This window comes from Triturus cristatus, chromosome 12 (assembly GCF_964204655.1).
Source record: "Triturus cristatus chromosome 12, aTriCri1.1, whole genome shotgun sequence".
Classification (NCBI taxonomy): Eukaryota; Metazoa; Chordata; class Amphibia; order Caudata; family Salamandridae; genus Triturus; species Triturus cristatus.
In genome coordinates, this window is record NC_140595.1 from 764,926,395 (window position 1) to 764,943,331 (window position 16,937).

Consider the following 16,937-nt stretch of genomic DNA (forward strand, 5'->3'; position numbering starts at 1 on the left):
CCCGAGACTTTCAGGGTAGGAGCGGAGCGTAGCGCCCCACCTATTTTGAGAAATTCGCGAGGATTCGTCGACCGGCGCCAAAGTTATTCAAAATAGAATGTTGAGGTTTTCCTATGGAAACGTGGTCCTAACTATAACTACCTACTGGCGACCGCCAGTAGGTAATATGTATATATATATATATATATATATATATATATATATATATATATATATATATATATATATATATATTGATATTAAAATGTTAAATAATGTTTAAGGATATATATGAATATATATATTAATACACACATATATATTTGTATGTCTATGTTGACACATCTCAATTAAAACTAAAATGAACTGTAAAGGGGTAAAATTCATAATTCCCACTCCAGTCTCCGCAACAGTAGGGCAATCGTTTGACTCAGTAGGGGTAACATTTACTATTCCCACTCCAGTTGGTGCAACACTGGGGAAAGCGTTGGACTCAAGAGGGGTAAAATTCACTATTCCCAGTCATTTGGTGCAACAGTAGGGAAGCGTTGGACTCAGGAGGGGTAAACTTTACCTATCCCAATCCAGTCATTGCAACAGTAGGGAGCATTTGACTCAGGAAGGGTAAAATTCACTATTCCAACTCCAATATATGCAACAGTAGGGAAAGTGTTGGAATGCAGAGGAGTAAAATGTACTATTCCCACTCAGTCCATGCAACAGAAGGGAAAGTGTTGGACTCAGGAGGGATAACATTTACTATTCCCACTCCAGTCAGTGCAACAATGCGACAGTAGAGAAAGCGTTGGATTGAAAAGATGTAAAAGTGACTATTCCTACTCCAGTCTATGTAGTAGTAGGGAAAGTACTTCACTTGAAACACATACCATATTTTAAAACATGTATTAATTGAACAAAAATAAATACTTTTACTATAAAAATATATATACATATAAATATACATTTGAAAAACATCTAAACAATGTAAATAATTATACATTTTTATTAATATAAAATAAAAATGTCATTAATTGATTATCTACTTAACTTACCACACTATACTCCCACAAACTTAGCAGCCCAAATTTTAAATATAATTAAATCACAAAATTATAACAAAATTAACACATTAATTAATAAATAAAATAATTAATAATAAATGAACAATTAATTGTTAATTCATTATTTCTTAAATCCCACCTTATCCCCCTAAAAACACAACACACACCTAATTTATAACATTTTAATTACAATTATTCGTTTATTAACATTTAATATTTACTTAATTAACTTCTGACCCTAAACCCCCAAACAGCCCGCACATAAAATAAAACTTAAAAAATGTAATAAGTACACAATTTATATATTATCAATTAAATAATTCATAATTAATTATTTGTTAAGAAATGATTAGTTTATTACCTTCACGCCCAACACCCCACAAACAAAAGAACCCGCAACTTAAACAAAACTTGGAAAAATTATATTTACACAATGTCCATGATTAGTTATCAATTAATTAATTAATAATGAATTATTAATGAATCAATTATTGCTTAATTAACTTTCCCCATACCCATAAGAACTTAACAAAAGTGCACCTAAAGCATTACTTGAAATAATAATGTTTGCACAATTTATATAATTAATTATTAATGAAATAATTAATGATTTATAAATATTAAATTATTACTTAATTAACTGTCCACAATATACCCCAAAAACCCAATAACCTGCACTTAAAACCTAACTTAAAAAAATAAATTCCACAATTTACATAATTATAAATTAAACAATAAATATTATTTCAACAGAAATATTAATTAATTATACTTCCCACCCCGTACCCCTATAAATCTCACAACCCACCACAAAGCTATCAATTAATATAAAAAATGTATTTAACATTATAAATAACTTAAAATAACAAACTGTATTAAAAACATTACCAACAGATATACAAACATTATATAACTTATACAATTACAATATTTTTTTAAATCACAGAAACATAACTAAAAAAACAATATTTTTGTCCAACAATATTATTGTAAACGATATTAACAAGAATGGTATTCTTGAAAATGATATTCTTTGCCTTAAAAATAGATATTTTTGTCAACGATATTCCGGCATTACGATATTTCTGTTACACAACATTAAAAACTGCACCTGCTTTACTATTGCTAGCTACGCCCCTTGTTGGAGCAGCACTGCTAGCATGCCATTCACAGATTTGCCTCAAATCCACCGTCGCAAATAAATCTCTTGTTTTGCAGTGGTGAGCTCGGGCTGTGGCACCTTGGCCCCTCCCCCACCTGTGAGTGCACTCAGGCGGGCATCAGAATCCCACCTTCGGTCGGTGGTGCGCAACTGATGCCCAGACCATGGCACTGCTTAATCCTCCTAGTTTAAGGGCGGAGGTTAACCACAAAATATTTAACTGACTGCCACGGAGGTCTGGCTTGTTGGCAGGGCCAGACTGGCCGTAGCAGGCACCAGGCAATCCCCCGGTGCGCCGCACGGGTGGGGGCCGGTTTTGGGCCCCTGGGGGCCGTTTTTGTTACAGGGCCGTTTTTGCAGCATAGCTGCAAAATCGGCCCGGTAACAAAATCGTCCGAAAACTGGCCCTGGCAAAGAGCTTGGCGGCACCCCCAATCCCCCACCCCCACCCCCCCCGGGGGAGGAGGGGGGGCAGGGTGGCCGAGCACTTTGCCAGGGCCGGTTTTGGTTCCCAGTCCGGCCCTGCTTGTTGGTCTCCTGCGGCCGAAACAAATGACCTGCTTTCCACAAGTCATTGCTTCTGAAAGCACTGAGGTGTCTGCGGAGCAACTGAGCGATGTTGTGATTCTTAAAGGTCACAGTGCATCGGAAATAACTGAGAGCAGCACGGTGTGTGAAGGCTGTTGGTCGTCCTGGATGGAGCAGAAAACTGCCATTGTTTGGGGTGACACTACTTCGCAGAAACCCTCGGGAAGGAGGGTCAGGTACCCTTTGGCAGAAGCCGGTGACCATGACAAACACCACACAACCACTAAAACCATTTATAGCACTGCGTGAATATGCAAACAGCCTGTGCTGAAAACTCAAATGCAGCATGCTAAAAATATTACTTACCGAGTGACATAGTCTATTCTGGCACAAAGAAAAACAGGAAGAGGGGAAGTTAAGTCCCCTATTTCAAATAAGGGACTATGTCACTCAGTAAGTAAGTTAATATTTTAAAGATATTTTACAAAAGCAGTGACTGATGCATCGGGTTCCTGGTAACCACACAACTCGTTTTGGTGTTGTGGGCTGCTGATCAGCTGCTGCAGGGGAGGAGGGGAGGCGGCAGGACGGAGCCCGGCTCAGCAGCTGATCACTATAGCTGGAAGAGGCTTTTGCCGCTGATGAAGATGTGGGAGGTGCGTCAAATGGCCAGCCTGTATTTGGTGGCTGGAGCGGGAGCAGATCCAGCTTTGAAGCTACAAATAACTTTAAAGCGCCGCAATTAAAATTTGAGCATTTTTTTAAAATGAAGCTCGGCGAGCCATGGTGAAAAAAGCGTAGCGCCCGCAAATAAAATTATAGCGCGGTGCTTTGAAGCTGCAAATAAAATTAAAGAGCAGCGCTTGTAAAATCGGTGCCACACTGATTTAAATGTGAGTATTTTTAGATAGAGCAGCAATGGTGAAAAATACGCAGCGCCCGGTACGTGTGTGGCTGCGAGTGAAGCAGGGGCCATGTTAAATAAATACATTGTCCCGAATGGTTGAAAAGCACGTCCTGCCTGCAGTAAGAGAAAATAGTGCTTATAAAACTAAATAACACGTATAGTGTAACAACCGAAGTAAACGGGCCAGTAGCCATGGGAGTTTAGAAATGAAGAAAACGCGGTACTAACGAGTGACTAATTAACCGATTACTGAATTGGAAGCCTGCATTTATGAAGGACAAACACAGAAGCCAATAACAAATATGGGTGGAGAGTGGGCGTGGCTTCTCTAGCATACTCTACTACAGCAGATCGCCAGAGCAGGGCAGGCACACTGCCTCAGGCTCAACCTAAAAAATATGGTAAGTTCTCTTGAGGTCATCCTTTCAATGACCCAGGAGAGTTACTGTTTTTTTCTAATGTTGCTAGGAGGCCTACAGCCCCCCCACAACATGAATTTGTTTTTACTTGTGCCACTGCCCCTTTTAGGGACATCACCAAAACCACAAATTATGTAAATAGCATTTGCAGGGCATTATGGAGTGCTTCTTGAAGCCCCACCTTTTTCTTGTTGTCCCAGCCGCATCCCGGACACCCGCTGCTTTATATTTGATAGGGGCCTGCAAGGGGAGCCTTAGGGCCCTGTGGCCCCTCTGCTTCTCTGAAAGCAGCCCCATTTCTCGGATTGCATAGGAGCCCATATTTATTTTATTTAAGGGATGCCACTGTGCCCACCTAGGCCAACCCAGACCATTATTCTTGTTGGGAGCAGCAGGAAAGCTCCAGGGTCCTTATGGCCCTGCATGCTTCTCGCAAGCAGCCCCATTCCTCAGGCCATGCAGGAGCCAGTATTTTTTTATCCCCGGGAATTTATTATTCACTTTTTGTGTATTTATTATTTTTTTTAGGTTTCCCATCCCCACCCCCACCTGTTCTATCCCAGACCATTTTTCTTGTTGGGAGCAGAGGGGGAGCCCCAGGGCCCCAATTTTCCTGCCAGCTCCTTTAAAACAGCCCCATTACTCAGGCCATGCAGGAGTCCACATTTTTTTCAATTCATCCCTGGGCATCCCAGACCATTAACCAAATGGCAGCCCTGAGGGATGGGGTCCTCTGAGCCTCTTAGAGGCTTGGGCAGGGGCCCTCTCCCCCTGAATTATATATGCACCCCCCTCCCCTCAGGCCCCGGCACATCCCTGGGGGGGTTTAAAACACACACTATTTTAATTTGCAGCAACATTTTTTTAAAAAATATTAATTTTGGCACAAGGCACCCGGCCTAGGTGGTCAGGGTATAACTATTCTGCCCCCTTATGTTTTTTTGTAACTTTTTTTCTAAGATTTCGGACTTAGGCCCAAGTCTTAAGATGGCTGCCGCCACCTCCTTGTTGATGTGGTGGCACCCAATCAGATCTCATCCTTCAAATCTGATGGCCCTGCAGATCCTCCACAGTGTTGAATATAATATTGTTTTAGCATAAACTGCTTAAAAACTACTGATAAGATTTACACTAAATCACAAAAAGCACTCTTTCTGGACCAAGAGCTAGCTTTCTGATAAATTTGATGTCAATCCTTTTAGTAGTTTGGACTGTGGATATTTTTAAAGGTCCTATAGAAAAATGAATGGAGAGAACATGCTTTGGGACCCACTCTTTTCTCAACCTCCACTTGATGGATCACTCCAAATCTTTCCATGCACAAACTAGGCAGAAAGTAGCATTTTTTATAGAGTTTCATTAAGATTTGTGGAATGGTGTCAAACTTATTAGCAGCAAACATTGGCATTTTGTATGTAAATGTTTTCCTCTTCTCGATAATTCTTGCCCAGATGGTATATATATGCAGATTTTCATCCTCGCCTAAGCAATTAAGGCTGGCCTAGTGACCAATATATCTCATTATGTAGAGTTCCACTGTTCTCTGTGACACATTTGGCCTATATAAATATCTAAAGTAGAGTAAATAAATACATTGTCTAGAGTGTTTGTTCAATTCTGAATTTCTCTCTTGGATTTGACCGTTTTGTTGTACACAGTTGCCTTAAAGATTCTTATAACTGACCTTCTGTCACTGTCATTTTTCCTTGACATTTGTCAATAAATGTAGGTATTCTGATCTTGAACCATGACAAAGTTACCAATAACTGCTGGGGAGTACAATGTTGGTCCAGAATAGTAAATTATGTACCTTTTAATGATATTTGTATAGCACAGATAGGAGCACATGGTAAGCAGAGCACTGTGCAATTAGCAACAGCAACAGTCAACAATTCATATTGGGCAGAGAAAAAAACAGTATTGAGTAAGATTGGTAAATGTAATGTGGAGTCTGAACAGGTGAGTCTTTAGCTCTTACTAAAAGAGAAGAAGTTTAGGATTCAGTCTTCTGTTTTCTGGCAGGTGATTCTAGACTCTAGGTTAACAAAAGGGGTAAGCCTGGCTGTGAAATTTAGTTTTCTAGTTGTGAGGAGTTCAGGGAAAAGACTGGATCTTTCTCTTGCAATTGCACTCCTGTAGTTTCAAGCTTCTCCTTCATGTAAGTGGGTGATCCAATGTATATGTTTGGTGCATGATGCATGGTATGTTAAAGGAAATTCTAGATGCAGGTTGAGGTCAATAAGGTTTTTTTGGAAGATAGGGTGATATAATCAGATTTCTTTGCTGTTGTAATGAGTCTGAATGTGGAGTGTAGGATGGACTTAGAGAAGCTTGTGTAGATTTAGAAATGCTAGCTAGCACTGGATTGCTGTTGGCTAATATAGAAGCAGCCAAGGTAATAGTCAGCAAAATCGTTTACCCTCCACTATGAACCATGTCTAAAATGGCACTGCAAGAGCTGGTGAGGCACACCTACAGTCATTTAGTGGCACTGCTGTCTCTGAGGGAATTCTGAATGTGTAAAAATGTGTTCTTCTCTCAATGTTTTCTTCTGATTTTTTCCCATCTTTTTTCTTTCCTTCCTGCTATCCTTCCTGTACTTTTCTTTGTCTTTTTATATAACTCCATCCCTCCATCATATTGTCCTATACATCTGTGCATCCTTCCCTCCACCCTACATTTCCATCCATCCATCGTTCTTTCCATTCACCTTTTCTCCATCCATCTACTCTTTTATGCATCCATTTCACAATCCTTTTCCAACATATCTTTCTCTCTGTTCATCCCTCTATCCACCCTACTGTTCAGCCATCATCTCTTCGACCATCCCTCTATCTCTCCATCTATCTATGCATCCACCCACCCTCTTTTCCATCCATCTACATACCCCCCTTCTCCCCATCTTTCTCTCTATTTCTCCATCCCGCAACCCTCCCCTCCTTCCTCTGCAAGAACTGACATTTTTTTTTTTTTATATAGCGCAAACATGACCCTAAGTAGGGTATCAGAGCGTTTTGCATTTACACATCTTCAAACTTAGAACAACATGAATGCCATGCAGATTTATTAAAATTAATCAGTGTACATCAAGTTACTAGAAACAGTTATGCTACAAGGTCATAAGAAATTGTACATTGATTTGTGAAAGAAACATTTGTGCATTAACATTCATATATATAAGACCAAAATGAGGTTAGTGGTCGATGTGTGATAGCATGTGTATGAACAATAAGGTCCTCTGATAATGTCAAGTCTGCTGAAATAAAGGAAGGAATTTGCTCATAAGAAATGATTTGACTTCATTTTTTAAGACAGAGATGGCCGAAATTCTTCTAATGTTAGGGGTAGAGCGTTCCAAATTCTTTGTGCTGCACCAGAGAAAGCTTGGTCATAAGTTCTTTTCTTTCGGAAGAGCGCTGGTTTCAGTAATAGATCTCCATGACTCCGGGAAACACGGCACCCTCCTGATAGTGTGAATTTCTGGGCTAGGTACATTGGTGTGTTGTAGTGTATCGCTTTGTGAGTGGTACATGCCATTTTTAGTTGTATTCTTGCTTCGTGAGGTAGCCAGTTGAGCGCTTTCAGATGAGGGGTGATGTGGTCGAATTTTCTGGAGCCAGTCATAAGTCTTGTGGCCGCATTAAGACAGGCTTTTGATGGTGCAGGTGAAATCTTGGGAAGACCGGCTAGAGTTGTGCAACCGTACTCGATCCTCGAAATGACTAGTGCCTTTAAGATAGAGAAATTTATGAGCACATATTAAAGGAGCTCATAAGTACCAGTTTAAATAATTTGTGTTACACATACCTACACACCCAACCCCCGCTCAAGCTGCTAAAATTGGGCATTTATGAGACCCCTAGAAATAACAATGCTTGTACTGCTGTCCTGATGTTTGAGGGAGGAATTGGTAGTTTATGTTAAACAGATGTCATTAGAATGATCGAGGTTTTGCAAGTTTCGAAATATATGGAATTGAAGTTACATTCTGATCAATAATAATTCCATGATAGATGTTCAGGACTACCACGAGCTAAATAAGCTCCTTTTACATGCATTGTATGTGGATTTGTCTTGTCTGTTGGCTATCCTGAAATTCTGGCAGGAATCCACATATCCTGTATCATAATTCTGCAACTTACAAAGGGGTGGGATGGCTTGATGACAGAAGTGTCTTGTGGGAAAAAGCAAATCACCTGTCACTCGAAGTCTTAATTGTAATGACAAACAGTGTAATACTAACTGTAGAGTCCCTGTTCACTGTAGCAGAGTGCTGTGCTAGGATCCAAATTCATATTTTTTGTGACATCCTTGATGATGAATCTGCCAAGAGAAACATCTCAAAGAGACTCAGGGAGTTTTAGGTTTGTGTTATATTTGATTCTACAATTTTCCTTCGAGGAACGCAATCATGGTAGCAGAAACAGAAGACAGCTAAGTGAGATTTGCTCCTCAAAATTAGCGGGACACTCAGGCCATGTACAGCACTCCACTGCCATTTGGCTTTTAAAAAAACCACAAACATATATACATACATATTCAGGTCAATGCAGAATTTTTCCTACATCTTCTCCAACATCTCTCTTCCTCTAGCTTCTTCACTACATAAAGAAGGTGCGCTTGCATAGAGAAGCTACTGAGACATTCTTCGACGGACATGGCAACCCCCCAGCACTGTACGACATTGTAAACTGGCAACGGGATCCTGAGACCATCATGAAGCATGTAAAGGTGGGCAGCTACGATGCCAGCGCCCCTCTAGGGAGCACCTTCGTGATCAATGGTAGCATTGTGAAATGGGCTGTGGGGAAGACACAGGTAGGAAATGTCAACTTTCAGGTACTGATTCAATACTATGTATAAAAAAAACATGTCACATAAGTTGCATCTAATTTAATAGCGTGGTCAAAACAAACATAACAAACATAAAATAAGTGACTAGCTAATACAGCATTTGGTTTAAACGTGCAAAATATTTTGAATATGAATTAGAACATTTTTGAGGTTGGGAGCTTCATTGAAAACAATTGAGTGCTTCGGGCTTCTACTGGTGGAAGCCCAGAGCTCCAATATTCCAATGTTTGTTCACAGCAACAGCTGTGACCAATGGCCTCACAGAGCCGGAGGGAATTTCAACTCCCTTGGGCTCCGTGAGACTTTTATTTTACAAATTAGAACATTCTTCCTTTTAGGGGTGGAATGTTGTAATAGGCTTAGAGCTCTCTGTAGCTGGCTCTACTAGCCATTAAAGTCCCGCTCTCTTGTTAAAGGCCCTCGCCTTTGGCTTGAGCCTTTACAACTGGAGAAGGCCTTTAATGACCGGTAGAGCCCACTACTGCGGGGTCTAAGGCTATAATAGATGGGTCCTTCCAACTCATCTCAGCATTACAGAAAGCACAATTCTTTTTTTTTAACATGCTTCTATGGTGCACCTGCACCAAATGCTATCAGCATGTTTTACACTAAAGTACAATTAATAACAATGAAAATAAATTAGAGGCAAAAGTATAATCACATGAAGTAATGCAGCAAAATGGAAATCCCTTTTAAACAAAGACTTAAGATATGTGAAGTTTTTTGATTAGCCTACATGTAATCGGAAGACATTTGTATTCAATACCTTAAAAAGGACAAAAGGTTGAGCTCAGTTGTTAGAAAAGTGTGAAGAGAGTATGGCCTAGATGTATAAAAATTAGTAATAGTGATTACCAAGTAGCATTTTTATGCAAATCTCTTTTCAGTAATCGCTATTATCAGTGCGCTAAAGTCAAATCTGGCCCTGATTTCCAAATTAGCAATTCCTAGTGGGTCGCAAATGGACCTGTTTCATGAACATTAATATGGTAGGTCGCAGCTTGTGATGCATAGGAATGGTGGCCTGCAGGGGCCAATACAATAAAGAATTATTTTATTAAGCAGCCCGTTTTCCTTTAAGGAAAATGGGGTGCATTTAAATATAAAAAATAAAATGTTTCATTTTTATTTTTTAAGAGTAGCCAATGGTCCATGGGACCACTGCCTGCTCTTAAAATATATTTTTCAAACATTCTTGGTGCCACTTCCTCTATGTGAATAAGTTACCATGAACTTTGAGTTGGTGTTAAAGTGCAAATGTTTTGCTAACGCATTTCAGTCAGAAAACGTTGCTACATACCATTCAGATTCCCGATTTGGAAGGAAAACCCTGAACACACCCCTTCCAAATAGTGATTCTGTGTTTGCGCAGAAACCCAACAGTGATCTGGTAACAAGTTACCTAGGGCCTCATGTAGGTAAATAAAAATTACCGATTCCTAAATACCGAACCGTACCGAATCGGTATTTAAGAATCGGTAAGTTATATGTAGGTAAAAATTCGGTAATAATTACCGAATCGGTAATATTCGGTAATGAAGAATCGGAATTTACCGAATCGGTAAATACCGAGGTGGTATTTACCGAATCGGTAAATACCGAATCGGTATTTACCAAATCGGGAAAAAAAATCACATGACTGGATGAAACAGCCAATCCTGTGCAACCACACCCCACCCAACCAGGAAGTGGCCACACCCAGGCAGGTGCACACAATTAACAGACTCTGGAGAGGCTTGGAGTGCAGAGGAGAGGCAGGGAGCCAGTGCCTGTTTGTGCAGCAAAAAAACATCATGTCGACGCAGAGGACAGTGAGAGATGGAGGGGAAAGGAGGAGGAAGATGAAATTCAGCCCCAAGGAACTCCAGGTGCTGGTGGAGGAGGTGGTGAAGCAGCACCAGAAGCTGTTTGGGAGGCAGTCCCTGCAAGTGCCTGAGGCTGAAAAGCGCAATATTTGGCTGGCCATCCAGGCGCAGGTCAATGCTGTGGGAGTGACCCACAGGGACATAGAGGTCCTCAAAAAGCGCTGGTATGACCTGAGGATTGTAACCAAGAGGAAGATGGGGGAAATCCAGAAGGAGGCCAGCCAGACTGGAGGTGGAACCAACAGGGCACCTGCCCTCACCGAACTTGAGGAGCTGGTGGGGGCCACAATCGAGAATGAGAGCGTCGTAGGCCTTGGGGATGCTGACAGCTCTGCCGGAGCCGCCACCCAACAAGGTAAGACGAATGCACAGCAATGTAGCCCCCCCTACCCCTATCCCACATCCCCCATTGTGAAATGAGTATCCCACTCCAGTCCATGTGTTAGTGCAGACAGGCAATGCATTCTGGGAGATGTAGTCAGGGAAACCCCAACCATGAAGTAAATGGCACAGGACAACAGGGCATGTTACACACATTAGCCAAAAGCAGGCAGAGGACAAATTTAGAGTGTAACATGATTTAATTGTGATGCTTGCAATGCAGCCCTTCAGGTACACTGAGCCGATGTTGCATTTCTGTCCACAGATGTGACATCGCGCAGGACAGGACATGCTGCAGGAGAGAGGGCACACCGGCCACACAGATCAGCTCTGGCCAGCACAAGTTCAGCCCAGGGAGCAGTGCCACAGGCAGCCGCACCACTAACACAGGCAGCCTCGCCGCAACCAGAGCCAGCCTCACCTCAACCAGAGCCAGCATCACCTCACCCAGAGCCAGCATCACCTCACCCAGAGCCAGCATCGCATCGCCACTCATGTTTGAGTCACCGGTCACATCACCGCCCGCCTGCATGTGTGAGAATGAGGAGGCGTGCTGCCACCAGGCTGCGAGCCTTAGACACCTCATCTGACGACAGCAGAGGCCCTGATCAAATTACTATGCCCCAGGATGGGAGCCATGCCACTGTGCCCTACACCTCACAGGCAGAACAGACGGGTGCAAGAGGGCGCCGCAGGTCGCGTGTCCAGAGTCCACCAGCAAACATTGACAGCCATGGTGTCTTCTCGGGCTCGAGGGCCAAATGTTAAAACAACAGCGCCTGCAAACAAAGGCAGTCATGTCAGTCCAGAGGCATATGCGGTGCATGAAATCTACATTAGTCAACATGGACAATAACATCAGCACAATGGCAGCGGGCATTCGGGACATGTCCCAGTCAATCCAGCAGTTGTGCAGCAAATTAGATGCTGACATTGATGCACGGCGCCGGGAACGGCAGAGGAGGGACACTAACACCAGGGCACTCAACCGTCTGGCAACTGCCACTTCTCTACTCTGTCGATGCAGGAGGGCCTGACACACTGCTGCAGCGACGTGTCTCGGGGGATGGTGCAGGTGACAAGTGCACTAGAGGTGCTATTAACAAGTCAGGCGGCGACAACTGCTGCAGGGGATGCTGCGGAGAGCATCGACTCCAGCAGCAGGAGCAGCATCACACCCCCCGTCCCAGAAGCACGCAGGAGCAGCAGGCGGCTTGGGGTTGGCTGTAGTGAGGATGCTCAATCCGTGCCATCCCACACTGCAGCGCGTATGCGCAAACAATGATGCTTCCCTGCGTAGCCAATTCCCAATGGGTGACGTAACCCTGGACTTACTCCTTGTAAATATGCTATGTTGCCAGATTGGCTTGATCTTGTTTTCATGGCGTAGTGCCGCATTAAAACTACGTCATGACATACCACAACTGGCTGTGTCCCCTTACTTACTCAGAAATAGTTGCATGTGATCTCTGCCCGTCTCTCTCTCCCATCTATTGCAGTTGGCACTCCAGCTGCGTTGCCCTCTGGCTGGCCTGACTCTTCCTCGTTGTCCTCAAAATCTGTTAGTTCCACCTCTGTTCCTCTCTTCGTGGCAAGGTTGTGCAGCATTGCACAAGTGGCAATGATCTTGCAGCAGTTGATCGGTGTGTACTGGCGTGCGCCTCCGCTCTTGTGGAGGCAGCGGAACCTTCTTTTCAGTAGTCCAAACGTGCGCTCCACCACATTGCGTGTAGATTTATGTGCCACGTTATATCGTCTCTCACTCTGGGTTGATGGGTGTAGGTAGGGAGTGAGGATGAATGACCGGCAGGCATATGCACTGTCGCCTAGGTGAGTAAAAGGGAACCATCAGTCACATGCCTCTATACACTATGATTTGCAGGTTTCATGGGGCGTCACTGTTACTTACCTAGCAGGTATCCCTCTCCAAATTCTCCGGCAATCAGTCATGTGTAGATCCCACTGTTCTGGAAGATGTAAGAGTCGTGGGTGCTCCCAGGAAACTTCGCTACAATATCAGTGATGATGTTCCCTGCATCACAGATCACCTGCACATTGATGGAGTGGGTGGACTTTCTGTTCCTGTAGATGTGCTCAGTGTCAGCTGGTGGGCAGATTGGGATGTGTGTGCCATCAATACAGCCAATGACATGGGGGAACTATGCCATGTGATAAAAGTCAGTTTTAGTTTTCTGCAGTTCAGCCTGTGTGTTTGGGAAGCTGATGTAGTGGTGCATTCTCTGCATCATGGCATCCAGGAACTTCCTGAAGAAACGGGACAGGCAACTCTGGGATACACCGCCCACCGCAGCTATCACCCCCTGGTAACTGCCAGATGCCAGTAGATGTAGGCTGCAGAGCACCTGCACATGTGGTGGTATGGCATGCACCCTTCTTGTTGGCTGGTCCAGGAGTGGGCTGCAGGTCCCTTATCAGGTCCATGATGGTTTGGGGGTGTAGCCTGTACCTTTCATGTATCTCTGCATCAGTCAGTTGGAAGAGTGTGATGCGCTGTCTGTAGATGCGTTCCTCCCGTCTCCATATCCTCAGACCTGCTGCCTGTAGACGTAGGCGCCTTGCAATGACATACAGAGCGGCCATGTTGTCCACGCTGTTGCATTTTGGGATTGCTTATATGGTCTGTTGATGGTTACCACCTGCTTTCACTCAGTGTTAATTACCGACTCTTAATTACCGAATTTCATGGATTTCTTAATTACCGATTTTTCCTACAAGTCATTTTCAGTTTTACCACTTCATATTTACCACTTCATATTTACCGATTCATATTTACCACTTCATATTTACCGAATCGGTAAATATGTATTCGGTAAATATGAATCGGTATTTTAGAATTCGGTAATTATGAATCGGTATTTACCGCTTCATATTTACCGAAAACTTGTTTTTGGCCTCCTACATCTCACTTGTCTAAATATCGGTCGGTAACGGCATATTTACCGAAAATCGGCCGTTACCGACCGGTATTTGGCTACCTACATGAGGCCCCTAATCACGATTTGATGTTTGTACATTCGAAAAGCATTTTTGTTGTCCAAACGGCTCGATTCACAGACTGCAAAAATGTAGCCCAAAATTTGAAGCAATCCCTGAAAACAAAAATTGTAATGCTTGAGAAGTTATAATCTTAGGAGTTATTAGTTAGAGGGTCTTTGTGTCTCAGATCATGGACAACAGATAAGGCAGATAAGTGTTTTTTTCTAGTGGACAATTGTGTGAGTCACGCACTAAACTTTAGATTTGAATTTTTAGTTGAGCAGGAGCCAGTGTATGTCCTTCAGAATTGGTGAAATATGTTCAAAGTCTCTTCCAGCTGAAACAAGTCTTGCTGTAGAATGATTGACCAATTCCACTGGAGCCAAGGATGACTGGACAATGCCTGCGAAAAGAGTATTGCCAGAGTCCAAGCAAGAAATAAGCAAAGCTTGAGCTGCCAACTTTATTTTGTGGTAGACATAAGGGGTTTGCTCTTTGTCAGTGAGTGGAGGTAGACCGAGGATAGGGTGTCAACCAGGCACTTCGACCTAATTTAAGAAGCTGGAGTTTGGATGTATTGCTCAAGAGTCAGTTCATCCAGGTTAGCTCCATTTCAAGTGCAAAGCCGACAAATGTGCTATAATAATGTGCCCTCAAATCTTAATGGCTACGCTAAAGTAGCTAATTGTCAATTGTGCTTCAATCGATGACGACTCTCCCCATGAAAATCAGGCCTGAGCCGTTCACAATAATTTAGGAGTTAAGTATTTCAGCATGCAAAAACATCTAGAATATTTGCCTTGTATAGGCGTAAAGGCACTTTTGTATATCAGAATAACACCTAAAGCCTAAAAAGGGTAAGAATCATTATAAATTTGGGGCATTATTACTTTGATTGTTAAATGGAGGACAATGATACATTGGCTACAACTGCACTTTAGAACATTGAGAAAAAGATTAGCATGAATGGCTGTTACTCAAAGAAATATGGATGAAGATGGTAACAAATGATGAGTGACATCCAGACAACATAAAATAATGGTAAGACATGTCTGATAGACTATTTGATGAAGATATAATAGATCTCTTACAAGCTTCAAAGATCTGAAAATATTTGATGACATAAAAAAATCCTATTTTTTTTAAAAAGCATAAATGCTGATATATGTACCATTGTGATACAAGGTATGTGGTACATACTCAATTCCTCCCATATAGGCCTATTTATAATGACCTTGTTGATGAAAAATAATAAACATTTTTTTTAATTTAAGAGGAAAAACTGCATTTCTATCTTGATTAAAGAGAGGCACAACATTCTAAGCCATTTGAATTGGAATGTGCTGCTCTGCATCCAGTGAGCAGCGATGTAAACATATGTGTCATATTGAGATAGTACAAACTTAGGCAAAAGACAGTGAAGCATCCTTTAGGGTAAAAGACAAAGATGCAGTTAATGAATGATGGTAGACGTAGCCGGGCTCTACTGTTACCTTGTTGTGATGTGGTGTTCTTTGGAGAGGAAGGTCAACAGCTCTTTCCTATATTGGGATTGGGGTGGTCCTGATGTATATAAAGATACAGTACTTAATTTGGGAAAGAATAAGTGCAGGACCAACACTGTCTAGCCTTTATTTTGCCTCATGCCTTTTTCATCCACCAATTCTGCCCTTATGCTGTATTACACACTTGTAAGATCATTTTCATCCTTCCTTCCTCCCGGTGACACTGTTTTTCATCTTTCTATACCTCCATTTTTCTCAATAAGTCCTGGTCCCCACAAATGGGTGATAGGGGCCCCACTTACAACCGCCGGCTCAGATTATGCACTGCAGGGATGTCATTTCAGATCCCATGTATATAAATAAAAAAGGCACTTAACTTCCAATGTGACTGTAGGTGTGCCGGAAGTCACTGATTGTGACGAACTTATCAGTCAGAGAGGCAGGCATTTTGGACATGATAACTATGTAGATGATGAAGCTGGTTTTGAAGATGGTGTGGGCCACTAGTGAAAGTGAGTAGGGAGATATGGTTATATTTCTTCAGGCCCTTCCAGAAGCAAGATTCTGAATTCAATACTTGGAGGAACAGTCTCACTTTCTTTGGTAGAGATAGACGATGCCAGGCAGGATATCTAGGTTTTCATGGTGATGTTGTTCCTCAAGGACGAGGTCAATGTACAAAGTGAATCTTAGTGAATTGGCATTAATTAAAAGTTGGAGTTCAGATCTGCTCAGATTCATGTCATTGAGCCATGTTTGAACTAGTTTGTTCCTGGTCAATAGTATAAATAGTAGAAATTCCATTTTGGTGGGGTTGAGCTTCAGACAGGTGATTGATAACTGTGTGTGTGAATGAGACACAGGCACTGTTTGAGGTGTTGGATTTACGGAATTGAGGAGGCATTCAAGTAAAGATGTGTATCATTGTTGTATTGATGAATGTTGATTCTCTCTGTGAGTTGAATCCATGTAAAGGTTAAAGATGAAAGGGGACAGGATGGTATCCATAGGGTTGGTGCACGTGAAAGGGATCTCCAGTGTTGGTTGGAATGGAAGGAGATGAACTAGGAAAGGAGGTTGCCAAAACAATCAATTTCAAACTTTAGAGTGTCAAGGACTTTGAGGTGATCAATAGTGTTGTTATCAGTAGAGAGGTCCAGCGTTATCAGGAGGTGGAGTTATACATAACTCTGGTACTGGTAGTCATGCAGGAAATGGTTGGCACTGATATGACCAGAGCATTTAAAATACACTGTTCTTTAATGATTATGGTGCTGAA

General features: G+C 42.3%; 1 protein-coding gene across 1 annotated transcript in view; it reads left to right on the forward strand.

Annotated features, from left to right (window-relative positions):
• The window catches only part of LOC146782759 (extracellular calcium-sensing receptor-like), a 245,218-nt gene that overhangs the window by 152,514 nt on the left and 75,767 nt on the right, over positions 1-16,937 (forward strand). The window contains exon 4 of the mRNA XM_085637233.1: positions 8,650-8,883. Within this exon, the coding sequence (XP_085493359.1) occupies positions 8,650-8,883 (234 nt within the window). The remainder of the gene's footprint in view (positions 1-8,649; positions 8,884-16,937) is intronic.